We start from the raw sequence: 20,676 nt of genomic DNA on the forward strand, positions 1-20,676 counted from the left end.
TAATAATAATAATAACGGCTTAGGGATAAAATATGAAGAGAAGGAATTATTGTATTCCAAGGTTCGAGCGGATTTTGAAAATTCACTCCAGTTTCGAATCTAATCTACGGAGTCGTCTAGAACCCATCCACACGGCAAAAATAGATACCCATATTCGAGATGCCCCAGACGACCCTCCACATGAAGCCGATGGCACGGAGCAGAATACGAAATTGTTATCAATGTTTCGAAAATTTCGAAAACTATATATTCTCCGAATATTACAAACCCCATTCCAAATATAGGCAAAAGCCCGAAAGGCCGAATGTCCCAATCTAAAGGCGGAGACCGCTGCAGAACTTCTGTGGACTCCTCATAGCACGCGTGCGAACGTCTACCCTGACACCTTACAACTCATTAACCAGGAACGGATACCCGGCCTGTGTGAGTGCACCACTTTCAAGCAGACCTTACTTATTGAATAGAAGAATAAGACTCGAGGTACCACAGGGATCTCAGGTGTTTCAGAGCTTGCTGCGAAGATCCTTAGGGATACAACCCCAACCAGGGACAACCTAGCCAATACGTGTAGTCTGGTCCAAATTATTTCCGTTTGCATTGTACAGATCATTTTGCAGTTCATAAAGTGTTGACCACGCCGACAGCGCAGAAAGGCGCGTAAATTTTCAACATACTTTCCAATTTTGGCAAATTTTTATAAGTCCAAATTTTTCGAAACTCAAACTAAAATAAGGCCTTAGGGTCACCGTTAATTAAAATAATTTACTTACAGGTCCACAACTCATTGGAGACCAGAACCCCCTGCTGAGCTAGCGTAGAGATCGTTCAAACGTCTACCCAAGTACCGTGCAGTTCAATAACCAGTGTTGAATTCTGGCCAGTACACATTGTACGCTCCAATTTTTTTATATTTGCTGTATAATACAGATGTTACACTTCTTGTAAATGAAATAAAAATTCAATAAAAGTCACAAATTTTCAAAAGCCAAAAATCGAATTAAACCTAAAACCTAAAAAATTAAATAAGTTCAAAGCTCCTATAGCTCACGACCCTTGTCCTAATCTGCGGTGAAGATCCTAAGGGATACACGCTTATAAAGCTTCCATACACAAGGCGACACAAACTGAAGCTCTTAAGTTTCCATACATAAACTCAAACTCTTAAAGCTTCCATACAAGCTCATAAAGCTCCCATGCAGGCACTCTAAGGTGGCCACACACACACATAAACTTTAGTTCTCCAGCCCAGCGTTTAAAAATTGCACTGTGCTAATACAACAAAAGTGTCCAGTGCAAAACGAAGGTTAAGTCGAAAGCCTTCCATAAAAATAGACACAAAGAACAAACTAAAGCATTTCGAAGGGTAAGTGCCTTTTTAGGTACATACTAGAGGGCGGTCCATTATCCCACGAAGTTAAAAAACATCTTGTATATATGCATGGTTTCCAAAAAAATGCAGAGACACTCGTTTGACTATATTTCTCTTAGTTCGACTAAAAGAAAATTCACTGTAAAAAAATCGGTGTGAGTGAAAGCAATAAAGGTTCTGAGTGAATCTATTGAGTGAAATTATTGAGTAAATTTCACTCAAATATAGGTACACATTAAATAAATTCTTCACGTAAACTCGTATTAGGAGTAAATGTCCTTATTACTGAGTGAGTTTAAATGTATATTAATTTCGAGTAATTTGATTGGCGCCGTGAAGATGGCACCACTTACATATTGCTTCTGTAATCTCGACCACAGTTGATAGGGGCCCGTTAGATGCTCCAGAAAAAGCGTGATCGTCAGGAGAACAAGCCTTAGCCGGCGGCGGCGGGTCTCAGCTGACGGGTCTCAGCCAGGACAGAAGGAGGCCTTCAACACTGTATATCATTTATGAGTGATTTATTTTTGCACTCTATATTTAGTTCAAGTCTGAGTATAAAATGACTCAATAATAGTTCAATTTAAATCATATTAGAGAAAAATTCAACCTTAAATTGGTTTCATATACTCAGAATAGAGGCAAAAGTCACGCAATTGATAGTTAGCAGTAACTCAGATTTGAGTAAAACTCACTCATTTCTGATGCAATAGTTTCACTCAGTTGATACATTATTGAGTAAAATTGAGTGAAATTTGAGTGAAATTTTTTACAGTGTATAACCTCAAGTTTGGCAATTCCTTTTAGAAAAATTAAACCTATTCCTTGGTCTGCAGCCTTCATCGTCTGTTTCTAACGTTAAAACTACAGAAGCGCGTTAACATTTTGCGCGAAACGGATTAGTTTTTTTTTTGAAAATGAGAAATTGTGTACTCGACGGATGAGGAGTTTCGCAAGCTCGAGGAAACTGTTTAGACTAAGCGCGCGAGCTACGGGTTGCAGTGTGAATAATCGCGGAATTGGAATAGCTTCAATCTCCATCAGCATGTAGAGCGCTACCTTCACTTAAGAAACCGTCCGAGCCGAAATTCTGTACCGGCAGCCATCAGCAATTAGAGGCGAACGGTGTCGCGAGCCAGCAGTCCGCAGCAAGCGCCCCCAAGGTTTTAGTGGAATTGCTTTTTACTCCGCTCCGACTTATTGTATGACAGCGGCTCATATCCACGTGCGGCAGTTCCTTTAATTACAATTACAACACTTTTATGTGGTTAATCCATTTAAAGTCGACTGGTGACTGTAGTGGAGATGGACTTGGACGCCAACAACGGAAAAAGGAAAGCGGCAAAGCCCCTCTCCCTCCTTACTCTACGGAGGACTGGCCACATGATAATATCGTTTCTTACGATTCGCCAGCAACAAAATTTTATCGCGCTTTTACTACCTTTAAGCCTTATTAATATAACGTAATGATGTCGATATAAAAGATATCTCCCCGGTACAATTACATAACTGTATACCTTATGTTAGAATATACAGAGAGATATTAGGCAACCAACATTGCATAAAATACAATGTTTATCACTTTTTTTTAACTTCCTTATGCTTAATTCTAACAAATAATCGTTGTAATAAATTTAAAATTCGATAAAATTCATATCGAGCAATGTGACAAGGGCGCGTGTGTTTTTTGCGTACCACTATTCCCTTTTCTTGAGGTGTTTTCCAGCGAGTGCGCGAAAAATTGGATTCGAAGGTGTTATGCGTGCTTCAAAAACGGTGGTGGACATTTTGAGTATATGTTGTAGTTTGTTCTGTACTTCTGCGTTTAAAAATTTCTGAATTTTGCTTTTTGGTAAGTACCTAAATTATTTTTTATACGTATGATTATTTGAACGACGTGAATCTTTGGGTACTTTAATTAAATATTTTTCAAATTCATAATTTTGATTAAAAGTTAAATTCCTGTTTTAAGAGATTCATAATTACTAAAATTCGAGCTAAAATTTAAGCACAACACTATCTTCGTACTACAAAATTGATACATTTTATTTTATTTATTTAAAAACTGGAAAACAATTGTCTTGAAATGTAGTAAATGTTCCACATTAAAAGCTGTTTACATTTTTTCCGTAGGACAAGTCTGACGCGTGTACACGTGGTGTGCATCAGCAGGTCAAGCGCTGTTGTCATGTTGTGATGAAACTCCCCAATATTAATACTCGCTGTATTTTGAAAACTGTTAATCTTACGCCCCTGTAATATACAACTTTTTTGTTCATTTATAATTAGTCTATCTTCTATCTCGTGCTGAAGTAATGGCATGGCAGTCAAACTTCTTACACCCTGTAGATAAAATAGAATTACAAAAAAAGTAAGCTGTATAGTTAATTTTTGATCTTATTCTAGAACTTTTTTGAGGTTAGATTTTACAGTGTATGTCGTATATTATAATGCAAAATCTCACTTTTATTAAAAACGCTGTTCTTGTTGAAATCACTGCAAACACACTACGTTCTGATTAGAGCTTTATTATTATTTTTTAATGATGTTTTTGCGGTTTGATAAATGAACAACAGTTTTGTGCATCAATAGTTATAGACATACGTATTTTGTAATTCACTCTCCTGACTTTGCCGATATATTTTTTGTTATGTGGCTATTAAATTCCTTAACTTGTTTGAATATATGCGACATACGTTGTGCTTAAGTTGAAAATTGCGTACGATTTCTATTTTTTTTGTAAAAATTTCATATTTTTTTTTGTCAACATTTTTTTTCAATAGATTTTATCTCTGTTAGAAGTCAATAAAATAAAGCAGTAAGAAACGTGATTTGCGGACCGTCATAATTATGTATTACTCAGCTGGCAGATAAATTTTTAAAGCATATACACAGCATATTCCAAAATTTTAATAAAAATGTCAAATTTAATTCAATTCCTGAAAATATCAATAGTTTATATGTTTCTTAGTTGTATTTAAGCGCAACGCTATCTTCGTACTGCAAAATCGGTACATTTTATTTTATTCATTTAAAAACTGGAGAATTGTCTTGAAATTTTCTAAATGTTTCACAAAAATAGCTGTTTACATTTTTTCCGTAGGACAAGTCTGCCGCGCGCACACGTGGTGTGCTTCAGCTGTGTAGCGCTCACGTTGTGATGAAACTGTCCAATATTAATACTCGCTGTATTTTGAAAACTTTTAACCTTACGCCCCTGTAAGATATAACTTTTTCATTCATTTATGATTACTCTATCTCATGCTGAAGTAATGGCAGTCAAACTTCTTACACTCTATATATGTTTAAAACACAGTTGTTGGTGTTTACATATTTTGTGTTTACAGTATATCTGGAAAATTATTGAAGATATTAAATAAAACATTTTGAAAATTCTATTATCTTATTTTGATCCCAAGAGCCTGCGAACAGGCCCTCTTTCCTAAGACATCCTGTATAATTAACGGACGTGGTCATAAAGTATGGAAACGCTGATAAACACTGCTAGGGATCAGCGGTTCCGAAAAAGTTTTCATAGTATCAGTGTGGTAAATCAGTAAATAAAAAAATCAGTCTATTAACAAAAAAATCTTTCTCGTTTTATTTACTTTTCAAAAATCATCTCCAGATTGTAAACATCCTGTTTAAAAAGACTACACTTTATTTTAAAGGATCAAAGTGAAGTAAAGATCAAATGCCATACTAATCACACGTACATAAAAAAATGCGGGTCAGAAATATTTGAAGGATATAGTTTTCTCTTATTTACCTCGAGTAGATTATTAATAGAACACCCACAAACCATAAAGAAAACTCCTGTTTATATTACGCGAATGAACGCAGACACAAGGAAGTGGATCGAAGGGTCTAAAATTATCTTACTCAATAATAAGCGCGAATTTATTAAGTATACGGTGACGGTTTGAGGAAAGTTATGAAATTTTAGTACAAGGAGGTATAGTCTTTCCGAAGAAGTCAGTTGAACATGTAAAAAAACGCCTGGCAATAAAATTTAATAATAATTTGTATATAATGTGCAGAAAATGTCTATTATATGTTCATTTGGCCAACAACATATTTTAATTATTTATGTCCTCAAACAATTTTATTATACTGATGGTAAATTTCGTTTTGTTCCGTTTCAAAAGGTCTCCAAAATGCCACGTTGTAATAATATTATTTCTCCCTTTCTCAATTGTAATATCAATGATTAACAGAAGGTGCCTATAATAAATTAAAACTACCTGATTCACACCAAATTCCGCATTGCTGCACTGCACTGCTGGGCAATTTGTCGACCACTTGTCAACGGCTGAGATTTATTGCCCAGTAGCCCAATGCAACTGCGTTTGTATTTCGTTTGCCCGCGCTCGCATTCTTCAACTGGGCGTATACATTTCTACCACCTCCACGTTTAGTTCGACCAGACCTGTATATGAGTATGACTAAATAAATATGGGAACAAGTTCTTCAAATATTTCAATGCCGAGTTGAATGCCAATGAATGCCAAAAGTCAGCGACCGAACCTGGTACATACTGTCATCCTCTTGGTTCTTCAATTGATATCGGAAAGACTATACCACTGATAAGGAGTTGTTAGTTTTAGTGTACAAAAAACTTTAGCATACAGGGTGATTCAGTCATAATGTCGTTAATTTTAACCACGTATTCGGAAAGTTTAATAAAGACGAATAGACGATACCTTAAGGGCAGCTTTCTTGATTAATTACAGGCATTAAGAAATGAAATATTTTTTGAAGGCCTGCAAATTAAGCTAAAATTTGATTTAAAAAGAACCTTGTATTTCAAAAACAAAAAACGATTGACCGTTAGATCAAAAAATCGTCTTAATTTTTTATGTTCTGTCATCCATTAACTTTTTGCACCCACTTCTGCAACTGTATCGTCAAATTTATTAGCCTTAAAAAGAGATTTTTGCAGCAAAATATCAAGTAACTTTTTAACCTTCGCAAACCGTTCTCTAAGTTTCATATGCGCCATTTCCGGATCATTACGAGTTAACCGAGTACTAGATATTTTAATTAATTTTGCGATAAAAATGAAATCTAAATGAGTGGCGTTAAATGCCGGCAAAGCTTCTGTAATTGTGTTTGTGTTTGCCGAGAACAGTTTAATTATAAAATTATTTTTATGGGAACAAGCCGGTAGTGGGTGCGGGGGCCCGGTAGCACATATTTAGTACACCGAACTGCTTATTAAATTGTGGCATTAACTGGATCCTCCTCTGTGCGATATATTACAGGTAATTCAAAATACCTTCGCGGCTATGCAGATGGAGTAATAAAATTATGAACGCGTGAAATTGTAACATAGGTGTAAGCAATGTTATTTAATATAGAGTTGTATGCGGTGTAGCCCGGCGTGCAGCTTGGTCGCATGCACTATAAATGCAACGGTATTTAATTACGGCGTAATGCATTTATGCGCGTTGAAGAGCATCGTTGTCGCCCCCCTTACGATCGAGCCAACTAGGCTGCTTGAGATCCACACCGGGCGCTGAATACGGTCCGGGCGGGAATTAAATTAAGGCGGAAACACACTCGTTTAAAACTGAAAGCGAAGAAAATTCACTGGGTGATAACTCTGGTCCGCTGACTAGTCGCCCAATGAAGAATCCGGATGGTATGTGTTACCGTAAATCTTCGTGACAGAACGTTACGTTCGTTGGAAAATTCAATGTTCCTAAAACAATTCACAAAATTTGCTGGAACGCGTTTCTCGCAAAACGCCCTGGGTTTAAATCGGGCGGCGCAAATGTTCACGAACGGAGCCAAGAACCCCGCTCTCAACATCCCGAATTGGACACAACGGGCTCATCCAGTAATATTTAATTTACAATTCGTTCTTACATTTTCTGCAAGCACTTAACCCCCTAAATCTGTGGTGAAAAAATCAGGTCGATAGCTTTAATATTGACCGAGATAAATAGTAAAGTACATAGGAACGCAATTAGGAAAGTTAAAACAGGTAATATTAAAAAATTATAAATTTCAAAACAGAAGCCGTGAACAGTTTAAATTTGAGCAAAATCCGATCCTGTTCCGAATGATTACGAAAGACAACGGAGTTGTTGAGTAAAAATGCCGAATCGCTGCCTCCGAAAAGCCGCTACTGACAGTGGACGTCACACCTGGTATGATATGATGGGATGGTAAACGGGTACAAAAAAAACTGCCACGTTATAATAAAATTCTTACTTTAAAAATAAGCAGCATTTAAAATAAATATTTGATACTTACGGTTAAACGAATTCTATTCTTAATTTTATGATCTACATACATTTTATAGACACATGTTTTGTATTGTATTAATGTATCGTTTGTTAATTTGTTTTGGTCAAATAATTGTATATATTTTTTTAAGAATATATTTGGATATAAATATTTCTCAGTAATAAAAAATATTTTGTTTCAAACTCACAACACCTAGTACAACAGCTAGGATCGTTTGTAAGTTTAACCAACCAGACATAGGTCGGTTTGGGACTTATTGATGGTCCTTATCATTATGTCGTTAGAACGATCCAGCTGCTTTAGTAGTGTTACTCACAAGGAGATGTGTATACACAGAGCGTAAGTACTGGCTCCATCTATCGTGCTACTCACCACCTACGCCATTCTGTGACCTACAATTTTCTTTCAAGAAAACATAAGTTTGATTATAATGTGCTTCATTTGTCTTGAATAATTCCTACATTAATACTAAATTTTAAATATATATATTTCAAGGAACTGGTAGTTTTGAAACGAATATGTTTGTAGCTAAAGTCCGAGATAGTAAATTTCAAAACTATAAAAGATTTGAATTAAATTATATATATTTACAAATAATATAAATTCTGAGAAAAATTATAGATTACAGCAAATATTGCACATAGTTTGACGAAAGTATATACATTTGAATAGAATAAAATAACATTTAATACTATCTGCTCATTTGATCCAAATACTTATTTTTTTCAGTGTGTATGATATGCAAACGCATGTATACGAACCACAAAAGAGTTATATGGTTATACCCTACTTTTTGTCAGGAGAAAACGATGCTGTTGCAAGAACACGACCTATAAATACCGAATAAGAGAAAATTGTAGAATTGGTTCAACATTTAAGGGATTCTGGGCGCTTTAAATGCCATACACCCTGTATCCCGTTACCGTGAAGGAAAGTGATAATATGACTGAATAGTATTTCACAGAATACAGACGGCAAATAAAGAAGCGATATTGAGCACCACCCTCAAATATGATCCTATATAAAATTTATGGAAGATGGAGGAATATAACAACACAAAGAAATTTTAAATCTGACCAAAATTAAAGGCGATGTGATAGTTCAACTCTTATCTATGTTAGGTGTGAAATATAAAAGAAATTAAAAAACCGTACAAATTTTCTTGTTCGATGTATTTTTAAGAAAAATATAATTTTGCAGTAATTACAGCACTGAATATATTCTTACAGAAGGCGATAATAAATGTGAAAATGGATATCCTTCGGGATTTTTAAGGCCGTTTTTCACGAAAACAGTATAGAAACCGTTGCAGTAAATAATTCTTACTAATAACGAGTACGTATCCCGAAAATGCTATCTTTTCACCTCTCCGAACTCAGATTTATTGTTACAATTTTGTTCAAAGGAATTCTGTGAATATATACACTTAGCTTAGTCCTTTCATTAAATAAGAGCTGGATACCTTATTTACGAACAGATGTTCGTAATTTATTATAAAATGGTTGCAAGACTTTTATCGACGAGAGCGTTTTATGAATAGACTAATAACGTCAACAGTCACTAATAAATCACCCGCATTCAATGTCTTACCATATTAATGTTAACAAAATTTCCCAGAGAAAGATTACAGCTATTTTTATATTTTTGATGGTGCAAGTTATACGATAAAATTAATATATTATATCCAATATATCACTCGGGCTCGTTGTGAAGGCATCAATTTTATTTTAGCAACAAAAAAATCGGAAGTGAAGCGAAATTAATATTTACCAGTTACTGCAAATATAGGGTGTAATTTATTAAAAGAAAAGCGAATCCCGATTATCAAAGGTGTAATATTATAATTCAAATACAGTAGAACCTCGATAATCCGAACTAATTGAGGTTCGGATTATCAAATAGTGCTCAGACAAACTCAGATTTCAGTAATTTAACGCTCGAAACTTTTTCAAGTGTAAGTCAGTCAGATTTGGATTTCAGGTCGTTCGGATTAGTGAGGAGTTACGATTATCGTCATTCGGAGTATCGAAGTTCTACTGCAAATTCAAAATATCGAATGAAATGAAGGCAGTTTCTTTATATCCAAAAATCGGAAGTGAAGCGAAATTAATGTTTACCAGTCGCTGCAAATATAAAGCGTAACTTATTAAAAGAAGCCCGCAAACCTGAAGTGAATCCGCGATTATCAAAGGTGTGGCGCCTAAACTACATTAAAATTATCTTATTCAATAATATTCCCGTGTTTATTAAGTATACCGGAAATGTAAATTGGCGAAATCTCATTAAAATGTCGCACACGTAGTGGAATTGTGATTCTAAGGTGGTAAGTTAATTATTCAGACCGATGGAACAAAAGCCTACACAAAGCAAGAAATTAAAACAAATAAGACGCGATACGCGACAGCGATGCTTAATATTTTATATGGATTGAAGGAAGGGATGTTGCGACTAACTGAAACTTTGATTATTGCATGAGTCAGTGTCGCCTGATTTTCGGTCTGGGTTATCGGGAATCTTTCGAAAGATGTACATCCAAATGTTGCCAAAACAGTGTATATTTATGTCGTTTCACCTAAACTACAACCACATTATCTAATCTTAACTCAATTATGCGAATAGATTTAGTTTTAGAATTGAATTTTTTAAATATTCAACGTGAATGCGACAAATGAAAATAAAACTGTTTTACAGTTCTCAGGGCTTCAATGACCAATCTTATTTTTTATATGTAACTATATGTATATAAAATTGTTAAACTACAATATTGATTGAAAAAACAAATGTGTATATCAGTTTAACGAGAAAATGATTGCTCTATCCATAAACGAGTTTTAATTTCACTTTGTACTATATCAGTTCTCTATGCTATTAACATCGACTTATAAAGTGGATAATACTTCAGCAAATAAACATTAAACATCTATAAACGATCAACAAAACTCATTTTCTATGTCGTTACATGAAAAACTGTTATGTAAAAAAGTTTTTATGTCAAAGACGTAGGTACCTACTTTCAAAAATTTTATTTTCTTTATGCTCAGTAGGTTTATATAGAGTGCAACGTTAGTATTATACAGGGTGTAAGAAGTTGAGAAGTTGAGAAGTTGAGAAGAAATTAACAGAAAAGTTGTATATTACAGGGGCGTAAGATTAACAGTTTTCATTAATCAAAAGTAATTTTACGGAACAATATTATCGACATTCTATGTAAATTGTCATTCTTGTAATTCGACAAAGTATATTGTTGGCCGTAAGAAACCTATTTTACTTATTGTAATTTTACTGTACTCATTTTTACAACGAGATCTTAAAATGAAATGCCATGCGTTAAAGATACTGATAAATTAAAACTTGTTAAACTAATAAATAAAATAATAAAAAGTTACTTGCTTGATGATTTTCGGTGCACACTGTTTTTTAAAAGAATAAAATTTGGCGAAGTATTTAATTTACGTTAAATGTGCAATTACATTAGAGCGAAAGTAACTTCACAAAACACTTTATTCAGTTGTAAATTTACATTTCAATTGTAATTCCACAAGGAATATTGATAAATCTGCCCAACACTTTTAATCTACCTTAAATGTGAAATTACATTAAGGTCGAAAGTAATTTTACAGAATATTATTATCGAATTTTATGTAGGTGTAAATGTACTTTTTAATGTAATCCTAGAAATTTCACTAAATTTGGCAAAGTTTTTAATTTATGTTAAATGTGAAATTACATTAGATCGAAAGTAATTTTAAAAAATATCATTACCAATACTTTATGCGGTTTACATTACAATTGTAATTGTTGTAATTTCACAAGGTGCTAAATTTGATAAAGTTTTTAATTTACCTTAAATGTGAAATTACATTAAATCAAAAGTAATTTTTCCGAACATTATTATCAAATTTTATGTAGGTGTAAATGTACGTTTTAATGTAATTCTTGAAATTCAACAAGGTATATCACTAAATTTACATTAGATTGAAAGTAATTTTACAAAATATCATTACCAGTTGTAAATTTACATGACAATTGTAGCTTTTGTAATTCCCCAAGTTGCTAAATTTGATAGTTTTTAATTTACATTAAACGTGAAATTACATTAATTGTAAAATTTCACTCCTAAAGTCACAGTTGTGAATAATTCGCTTTACTAAGATTTTCATTTGGATTTATTACTTGAAACAGAGGCGCATCGTTGCAGCTCACTCTGTATAGGACAAAATTTAATTTGTTACGTACACAACCGAGCCGAAACACCTTCAAATAATGTATGTTGCCGATGCAAGGACATCGTCAAGTGACTAACTAACTGTCGACTTACCATTTAACTGGAATATCAGCAGCATATAGAGCAGATGTGGGTACGTCGTCCGAAGAGTTTGTGCGTTATGCATGATTGCACGATCTCAATCCACCCCGTCTATGTGGCCGCTGACTCCCATGGCCCTGCAACAGACATTAAAGTGAGTGTGGTCCCTTACCCGCCATGTTAGGGGCCGCGGGTCCCCCCCTCGGCTCTGAACTCCCCGTGCTACAATTCCCAACGAGAGGCTTGCTGGCTCTGATGTTGTGTAGTGATGTTACTCTTATCATCAACCGCAAACGGAATATACAATACTTGCAATTGCTGCCCGATTTAGGCTGTTACTTGGGCAAAAACTCTCGCAAAAACGGGCCACTCGCCTTGCCCTTGCTAATTATTAAAACGGTTGCCCAATTAGTAATTGCTCAGGATAATTTGAGGACCGTACATATACTTTAATACGTCAAATTAATTAATTAAATATGTATTTACACAATTAAGTGGAAATTTATCGTTTACTGTCACTATTTATGCACTGGCACAAATTGTGGAAATTTACATAGAATTTTTACATATTTGCAACGGTTTTAAAAAGATAAAGAATACATAATACCTTTTCTAGAATTACTTTTACGATGTAGTGTCACTTTTTACATTGTACTATTACATTTCATGTGTTACTCCTAATTACTTATATTTTTTTTACTATATTTGATGTAATATACAAATAAAACTGCACTGCCCTATGCTAATTGTAAGTATACAGGGTGTCACAAAAAGACCCGAACCTCCGAAAACTTAATACAGTAAAACCTCGATAATCCGAACTAATTGGAACAAAAGGTTGTTTACCAAAAAGTTCGGATTATTAAACACTGCTCACGTGAACACACAACAAACTCAGGTTCCAGTAATTTAACGTTCGAAACTCGATCAAAATTAAAACAGCTCGAACGGGAATCAACTAGAAATACAAGAAATTACATGTGGTACATACGGACATGTACTGTTTTGTTTGCGCGGTTACGATGTCGTGTATCGACAAGTGATTTTCCCGAATTTCAATATTGTATGCAGTCAGATTCGGGTTTTAAGTTGTTCGGATTAATGGGCGTTTCGGATTACCAACATTCGGATTATCGAAGTTCTACTATAAGTATTTCATTTGATCGAATTATAGCAACATTTAGAGGAATTCCGATGTTCGGATTATCGAGGTTCTACTATAAGCATTTCATTTGACCGATTTATAGCAACATTTAGAGGAATTCCGATGAAAGTATTTTCTTCATATGATTTAAAATAGAATTCAGATTATAGAAAAAGCCTCATCGATATGCTACGTCTTTTTAACGGATGTAATTAGCAGATTCCGACATAATCGAAACCACAGAAGCTTTCCTGGAACTTAAATAAAATTAAGTAGATGGATTAAAAATATACAACACACGTTACATTTAACTTTGTAGGTTTTAGTTGGAACTGGTATTTTTATAACGGAAATAAGAGTTTTCGAAACATAAACAGAAGAGAACCGTTATTTTGTTCACATCGATCTATTTTCGAGTAAGATTTTTATATAAAGTGAGCTTAAGGAATCCAACTTACAGCTGACCCATTTTGGTGAAAAGGTTTTGTTTTCTAAATTCCTTTAAAACTTTATCAAATGTTCAACTGAACGACGCCGCGCCTTAAATAGTTGTTCTCCAACATAATGAAGTGGCAATTACTCTTAACCATTACCATGCCCTTTCTCATGATTTCTAAATCTGACTTATGGCGTTTCATATATGAATCGATACCTGTTTAATCTATTTCCAATCTCGAAGAATAGATCCGGGCAAAAATTATTTAATATGGCACACGTCAGTGAATCAGTGAAGACCATTTGCCAGAGAACACCTATATTCCTCTGCGGTAAACGATACCGCATTTGTTTCCAAAGTAAACAACTTCAGTGCCACGTGGTCATCATGCCACTAGTCCGTATCCTCTTCCTTTCCAGTACGTGCCATGCCTTAGGCAAATTGGGGTCTTGTTCATCGGAAAATAACACTACCATAATTATTTCAAATTGAAGACGGTTCCCTCATACATATAAGGTCAAGAATCCATTTATTCTACTAAATATAGATAGGGTTTGCACTTGAAAGTCAGTTAATAAAAACTAAGCACAAATTAAAAAATGATGGGATTTATACCAGTTTTTCTTTGCTTGCAAGATATATCTTAGCATTGAAAATTGTCAGTAAATTCACCTGTATTTATTTTTGTTCATGAATAAATGTGATTATGCAAATGTAATTCCCATTGCACTGGAAAATTACAGTGAATATACATTTTTACCAATCTATCTTATTATCATCACTGCAGTATTTTAATTGTGATTATACACACCATTTAGTTATAGGAAAAAGGTTTTTTTGTGCTAAATTTGTCACTGTTAGTAATGTATTTTAAGTGTGAAATTACATTAGGGTTAGAAGTAATGTTACAGAATATTATTATTAAATCATATGCAACTGTAAATTTGTTACAATTGTAATTTATAAAATTCTATAAGGTAAACTGTTCAAAGAAAAATTTTTTAATTTACGTTAAACGTTAGATCAAAAGTAATGTCAAAAACATTATTTTCAATTTTATTGTAGTTGTAAATTTACGTTTCACTTGTAATTACACAAGGTATTTTGGTAAATTTGACAAAGCTTTTAATCTACCTTAAATGTGAAATTACATTAAGGTATTAAGGTCGATAGTAATTTTACAGATTATTATCGATTTTTATGTAGCTATAAATGTACTTTTTAATGTAATTCTTGAAATTTCACTAAAGGCAACGTTTTTAATTTACCTTAAATTTAAAATTACATTAGTGCGAAAGTAATTTTAAAAAATATCATTACCAATACTTTATGCACTTGTAAATTTACATTACAATTGTAATTCTTGTAATTCCACAAGATGCTAAATTCGATGAAGTTTTTAATTTACATTAAATGTGAAATTACATTAAGATCGAAAATAATTTTACCAGACATTATTTTCAAATTCTATGCAGTTGTTTACGTTCCCACTGTAATTTTTTAAATTCTACAAGGTATATTGCTAAATTTGACAAGGTTTTCAATTTACCTTAAACGTGAAATTACATTATATCGAAAGTAATTTTACAAGACATTGTACATTTACATTTGAATTATAATTCTTGTGAATCCACAGTATATATTACTAAATTTGTTAAAGTTTTTAATTTACCTCAAATGCGAAATTACATTAAATCAAAAGTAATTTTTCAGAACATTATTATTGAATTTTATGTAGGTGTAAATATACGTTTTAATGTAATTTTTGAAATTCCACAAGGTATATCACTAAATTTGACAAAGTTTTTAATTTACATCAAACGTGAAATTACATTAATTGTAAGAATTGTTAAAGTAATAAATAAAATAAAATCATTTATTTGAAACAAGTGAAATTGAAACAAGTACTGGTCCAATGCGTTAATATTTGTAATCCAATATTCACTTGACTTATATATTATGTAGGGTTATTATTATCATTAAGAGCAAAGGGAATATGGAACACGCAATTTCTGGTTGGTTTAGGCACTTATGTGAGCAAAAACTTCGACAAGAGAACTTTGCTGGTATCGTGCTTACTAATTGTTAAAATATTTGCTTGCTAGTAATTGTTTGGGTGTTTATGTGAAGGAATTTAGAGCTTGAGAATTGGAGAACTAGTTATACAGGGTGGGATTAGATAACTTAGTTTCCACATTAACATGAGACCTTTGTGCTACTAATGTACTAATTGCGTTTATACAAATTAAAGCGACATCTCTCAATATTTAGAAAATACAGTTTTAATCATAAATTTAAAAAACTAGTACAGCTGCAATTGTGTACATTTTGGGCTGGAAAATGGCAAACAACTACATAATTCCAAAAGTTATTATACATATAACTACGACCCATCAATGTGCGTCAAACTTTGTTGGCATTAATTTTGCAGACAATAGCAATAATATTTCTAGTCCTAGAGACTGAAATTTATTATCTAAGGTTGGGTTCACCTTCTCCCTCTTCATCAAACATATTGCAAAATGTTACAAGTCGAAACAAAGAGCCGATCAAAAATCGTAAAATACTCAATAGTTTAGAGAATTGTCCAGACAAGATATACAGGGTGATTCGCAAATGGTGACCAAAGATAAAACCTCGTATTCTTTGGTGAATTTTAAGGGGAGTCCTTAAAGTTCGTTAAAAAGATACAAGGCGTTAAACTTATAAAAAATATTTTTAATTTTTCTAAATAATTTAAAAACCAGTATGTGAAATAATTTGCAATTGGGCACATGTATTTATGTAAACATTGTCCTAAATCTGAGGGCTTTTCCTAAAATTGACATGCTTCAGTGGCGGAGATACAGGGTAGCGGTGGCATATTTTTCTAAATAAAATAGTACGCCACTGCTTTACGGTAACAACCATGATATTTTCGGATTCGTCTGTCAATTTTCTACAAATTACTACTCTCTTATGTTTTTCGAAAAAAGGCTGATTTTCGAGTAAAACTTAAAAAATAAACTGAAACACTTCGATATTTTTAAGTTTTACTCGAAAATCGGTCTTTTTTCGAAAAACATAAGAATGTAGTAATTTTTAGAAAATTGAAAGGCGAATCCGAAAATATCATGGTTGTTCCGTAAAGCAGTGGCGTACTATTTTATTTAGAAAAATATGCCACCGTTGTATCTCCGCCGCTGGAGCATGTCAATTTTAGGAAAAGTCCTCAGATTTAGGACAATGTTTACATAAATACATGTGCCCAATTTCAAATTATTTCACTTACTAGTTTTTAAATTATTTAAAAAAATTAAAAATATGTTTTGAAGTTTTTAACACCCTGTATCTTTTTAACGAAGCGTCCTAAATAAAAACTTTATCGGAAAGACCCCTTAAAATTCACCAAAGAATACGAGGAATCATTTTTGGTTACCATTTGTGAATCACCCTGCATAATAATTGAATTAAAACAATTGGAAACCTAGGTAAAAATTGTAAAAAAGAAGTTCATCATTGCCATATGCTGTGATAATTTTAATTAATTAAAAGTAAATTCGTGTTAGTTTCGTATTTGCATAAAAAAATAGGGGCGACGTGACAATATCATCCTGGCTTTAGATTTTTGTATCCCCTTATATGGCGTCGGCATTTAAAATTGCGGTAGGTACAAATAGATCATAAATTACAAGCATAAATTGCCGGAAAAACTTAACGCTCTCTAAAAGTAGCTTTGTAAAACAAAATTTACGGTTACATATTAAAAAATTCATGCGCTATTACAATAAATCATTTGTCATTCATCAAATGGCTTAATAAGGAAAATGGGTTCTACAAGATTCGTAGTATATAGTTTACCATAACAATATAACGAGGATTTATCTGCAGTTAAAGGCTGTTATCTCTAATAGGTTCTTTATTGACAGAACGTATTACGCCATTAGGTTCTACACATGCAAATAATTTCTAGAGGGTTTCTGAACACACATTATCCTGTTAATATAATCAAACCGAAAATTATGTTGCTTTAGCGGCATCCGAAACGGATTTTAACGGTTGATCATCACAAATTCCCCGAGGTATAACCGCTCATTAACTGCATTAAAAACCCTTACAAAAATCTAAGAAAACGGAGTGTCGTGGGAATTTTTACATTTCTGCTATTGCGCTCTGTAGGTTCGAAACCCAAGCGCGGACTATGTCGCCAACACTGCACAGACTGTGCTCAGATCGTGCCCAAACCGAATCCTAATCATGATGATGAAAAAATATAAATATTTAAATTTTTTTTGTAGAATATAAATTTCAGAGACTACTTCGATTTTAATTTTGAAAATTTGGGAAATAGTGTTCTCTTAACTAAAATAATGGCGTCCACCTACCTAACGCTTCCGGTTATACCGGAAGTTGACGTCATCTTCGTTATTTTAAATGGAACATCCTGTATATTATTGCAATTTTGGATTCTACGTCAATTTTTAGATGAACTTTCATAAAGGTTTCCTATTCTTGAAGTTAACTGTTCTTGATATATTTAATTTATTTCAAAATTTTTGACATACAGGGCGTCGCGCTTAAATGTGATACAAGCCTGTAGCTTCTTTGTTTTTTGACCGATTTCAAAATTATTTTTTTTTAGAATGTAGGATAAAAAAACTCTATCTAACTGTGATGCTGCTGTTTTAATTAATGCAATTCACGACCAACTAGGACGCGTTTTTTTGACGTCAAAACAGCTAATTGGTATTAGCGATTTTTTTTTCCAAAAAACAGATTAGGTATTCTCATTCAGCATAACTTAAAATGTCTTATAGCCAAGTTTCATCAAATTCGATACATCTTCAGACGTGTCCACGGACTTGGAAAGATTTTTTTCAGGTAAGCATGACTTTTACAGTTCGATATACCCAGAAGAATCCTGTGAAGTTTCATCTCGATCTAGCGAACCGTTTCTTTGTTTCAAACTTTTGAAAAAATTGAAAGGGTCACGTTTTTTGAGCTTAAACACTTCATAATCATGATTAAAATGGGGACAAATTTTTTTTTTGAGGTTTTCTCACATTTTTACATACAGCAAATAACGTTTAAATTGATGAAAAATTTGAAAAAAATTTTCGAAATTTTTGAAGATTTTTTAAATTTTTTTAGAAACATTGAAGAAAACAAAATCCAATTGTTTCCAGCACGATGCGGCTTTTCCGTCCTATGCTTCTGTTATCAGCTTTTAATTAAATTAAAATTAAAGTTGATGACCGAAACCAGATTTCGACCCCGATTCATACCGTTTTTTGAGACAAATTTCTAACTAATTTTTGTGCAGTCTGTAGCAATTAAAGAACAGTTTTTTCAAAACTACCCCTTCTCTGAAAAAAAATTGATTAAAAATGTGAGAACACTAGAATCTTAGAGCTTCAAAATCTTTTTTTAATTCCCGATACGACCATTTTTCACCTAAATACAGTGTCAAAAATCACGGAAAAATTTCAGAAAATCTTTTGACCCTTAAATTTTTTACATTAGTTTAAATTGGCAGCACCAACAACGACCTAAAAGTTTTCACAGTTAAATGCATCCTAACGGTCGCTTGTGGCGCCCTCTAGAAGATACAACGAATTCGAATTTCTCATCCCAAAAAAAAACCCGGATAGGAAATTTCACGAAATTAGTTCGAATTAATCGAATGATATTACAGAAAATGTTATTTATTTTTTCAAGTTTGACATCCTATAGCTTCGTCATTGCCAGTTTTTGGACTAAGGCAAGCTTAGTTAAATCGACTTATTGAGCCGTATAGACACCCTGTATACTAGAAGATTAACTTTGCAAAACTTTAAGTAGAAACAGCGGAAATAATTTATTGCGAAATAAAAATACGATTGCGGAACTGTCTTTATTATCTTACATCCGACGATGAAAACAAAGCGGGAACAAATTCGGTAAATAGAAAATAATAATTGTGATTACGGGGATGCGAAGTTGCAGGGAGACGAGACTTCTTTCAGCAAAAATCTATACAAAATGGAAAAACAGAAATGGAAAACAGAGACAAGCAGTTAAGCAGAACATAAATATGCACACAGTCATAGCGTAATACTTTACGTATTGTTTCCGGCAGTGTGTATGGCAAAAACGTAACGCGAGGACGGAAAATAGAAAACCGCAGGACGGCCGACATACGGATCGAAGACAACCAAGAACAAGAGCTCGCCAGAGCGGTCCCGGTGTTGAATGAATATCGTTTGGGTGGCATTATGCGGACACATGTTTCTTGCCTATCTTAAGGAACCAGCCATCAATGAATGTCGCACATGAAGCAATCGCATGTGTGGATAAACTGCCTTTATATATGTATGTAGATCAGGTGCTGTCCGAGGAATTTGACACTTTATGTGACCCAGAAAGGGGGCCCCGAGAAGCTCACACTCTCGGAGATAACCGATTTCCAATTTTCAAAATAAACACCAGGCTCTATAAGGAAAACTATTAATATTTTTCGGGTTATACGTCGCCCACCGAGATACCGCCCGCCGTATTTCGGCTCTATTTCGAATTTTCACCCCAAAATTCTCAAATGCAACAAATTAAATAAAAAATATACACTCAGAAAAATTACATGTAACATTTCGAAATGATTATTTTTTTTTGTAATACATATTACGTTTAACATTTGTAGCGCTGTACAGTATTTAAAATAAAAACATCTAATTAGTGCAGCAAAAACGGACTACTGTAAATTTACACTAATACAGGGTGTTTTAGGAAAAGAAGGAAGCATAAAATCAAGGCTTTGAACCATGAGTCTATCGTCTTTTGTCTTTGACATACAGGGCGTCAAATTAATTTTACCCATACCTTTTCCGAAAAACAATTTCGTATCCAGTAAGTTTTTGGGGATGCTAAATACAATTGTTTGAGGTTTTGGACCAGGGCGGGTCTGTTTTGAGGTGGATGTGAGAGGGGCCAGGCAAATTTTTTCTGAATTACCTTCAGTACAACTCACATAATAAAAGTATAGATCCCTAGATCTGGGCGAGGTCCGCAACATTTTCAAAATTGCAAAAATTTATAAAAATACCTATTTTATCTGAGTTTTTTACTTATATCTTGAAACCTATGCATTTTGGAAGAACATTGAGACGGAAAAAAGTTTTAGAATTGAATTTTGCACAATATTCTGTAAGTTA

At 33.5% G+C, this 20,676-nt stretch overlaps 1 protein-coding gene across 3 annotated transcripts in view; it reads right to left on the reverse strand.

Annotated features, from left to right (window-relative positions):
• LOC108916511 (lachesin) overlaps positions 1–20,676 on the reverse strand; it is a 179,380-nt gene that overhangs the window by 72,099 nt on the left and 86,605 nt on the right. For all 3 annotated transcript variants that reach the window (XM_018722804.1, XM_018722788.1, XM_018722795.2), the window contains one exon: positions 11,943–12,067. In XM_018722804.1, the coding sequence (XP_018578320.1) occupies positions 11,943–12,015 (73 nt within the window). In that variant the 5' untranslated portion in view covers positions 12,016–12,067. The remainder of the gene's footprint in view (positions 1–11,942; positions 12,068–20,676) is intronic.

Source organism: Anoplophora glabripennis, unplaced genomic scaffold, assembly GCF_000390285.2.
Source record: "Anoplophora glabripennis isolate ALB-LARVAE unplaced genomic scaffold, Agla_2.0 scaffold2, whole genome shotgun sequence".
Lineage (NCBI taxonomy): Eukaryota > Metazoa > Arthropoda > Insecta > Coleoptera > Cerambycidae > Anoplophora > Anoplophora glabripennis.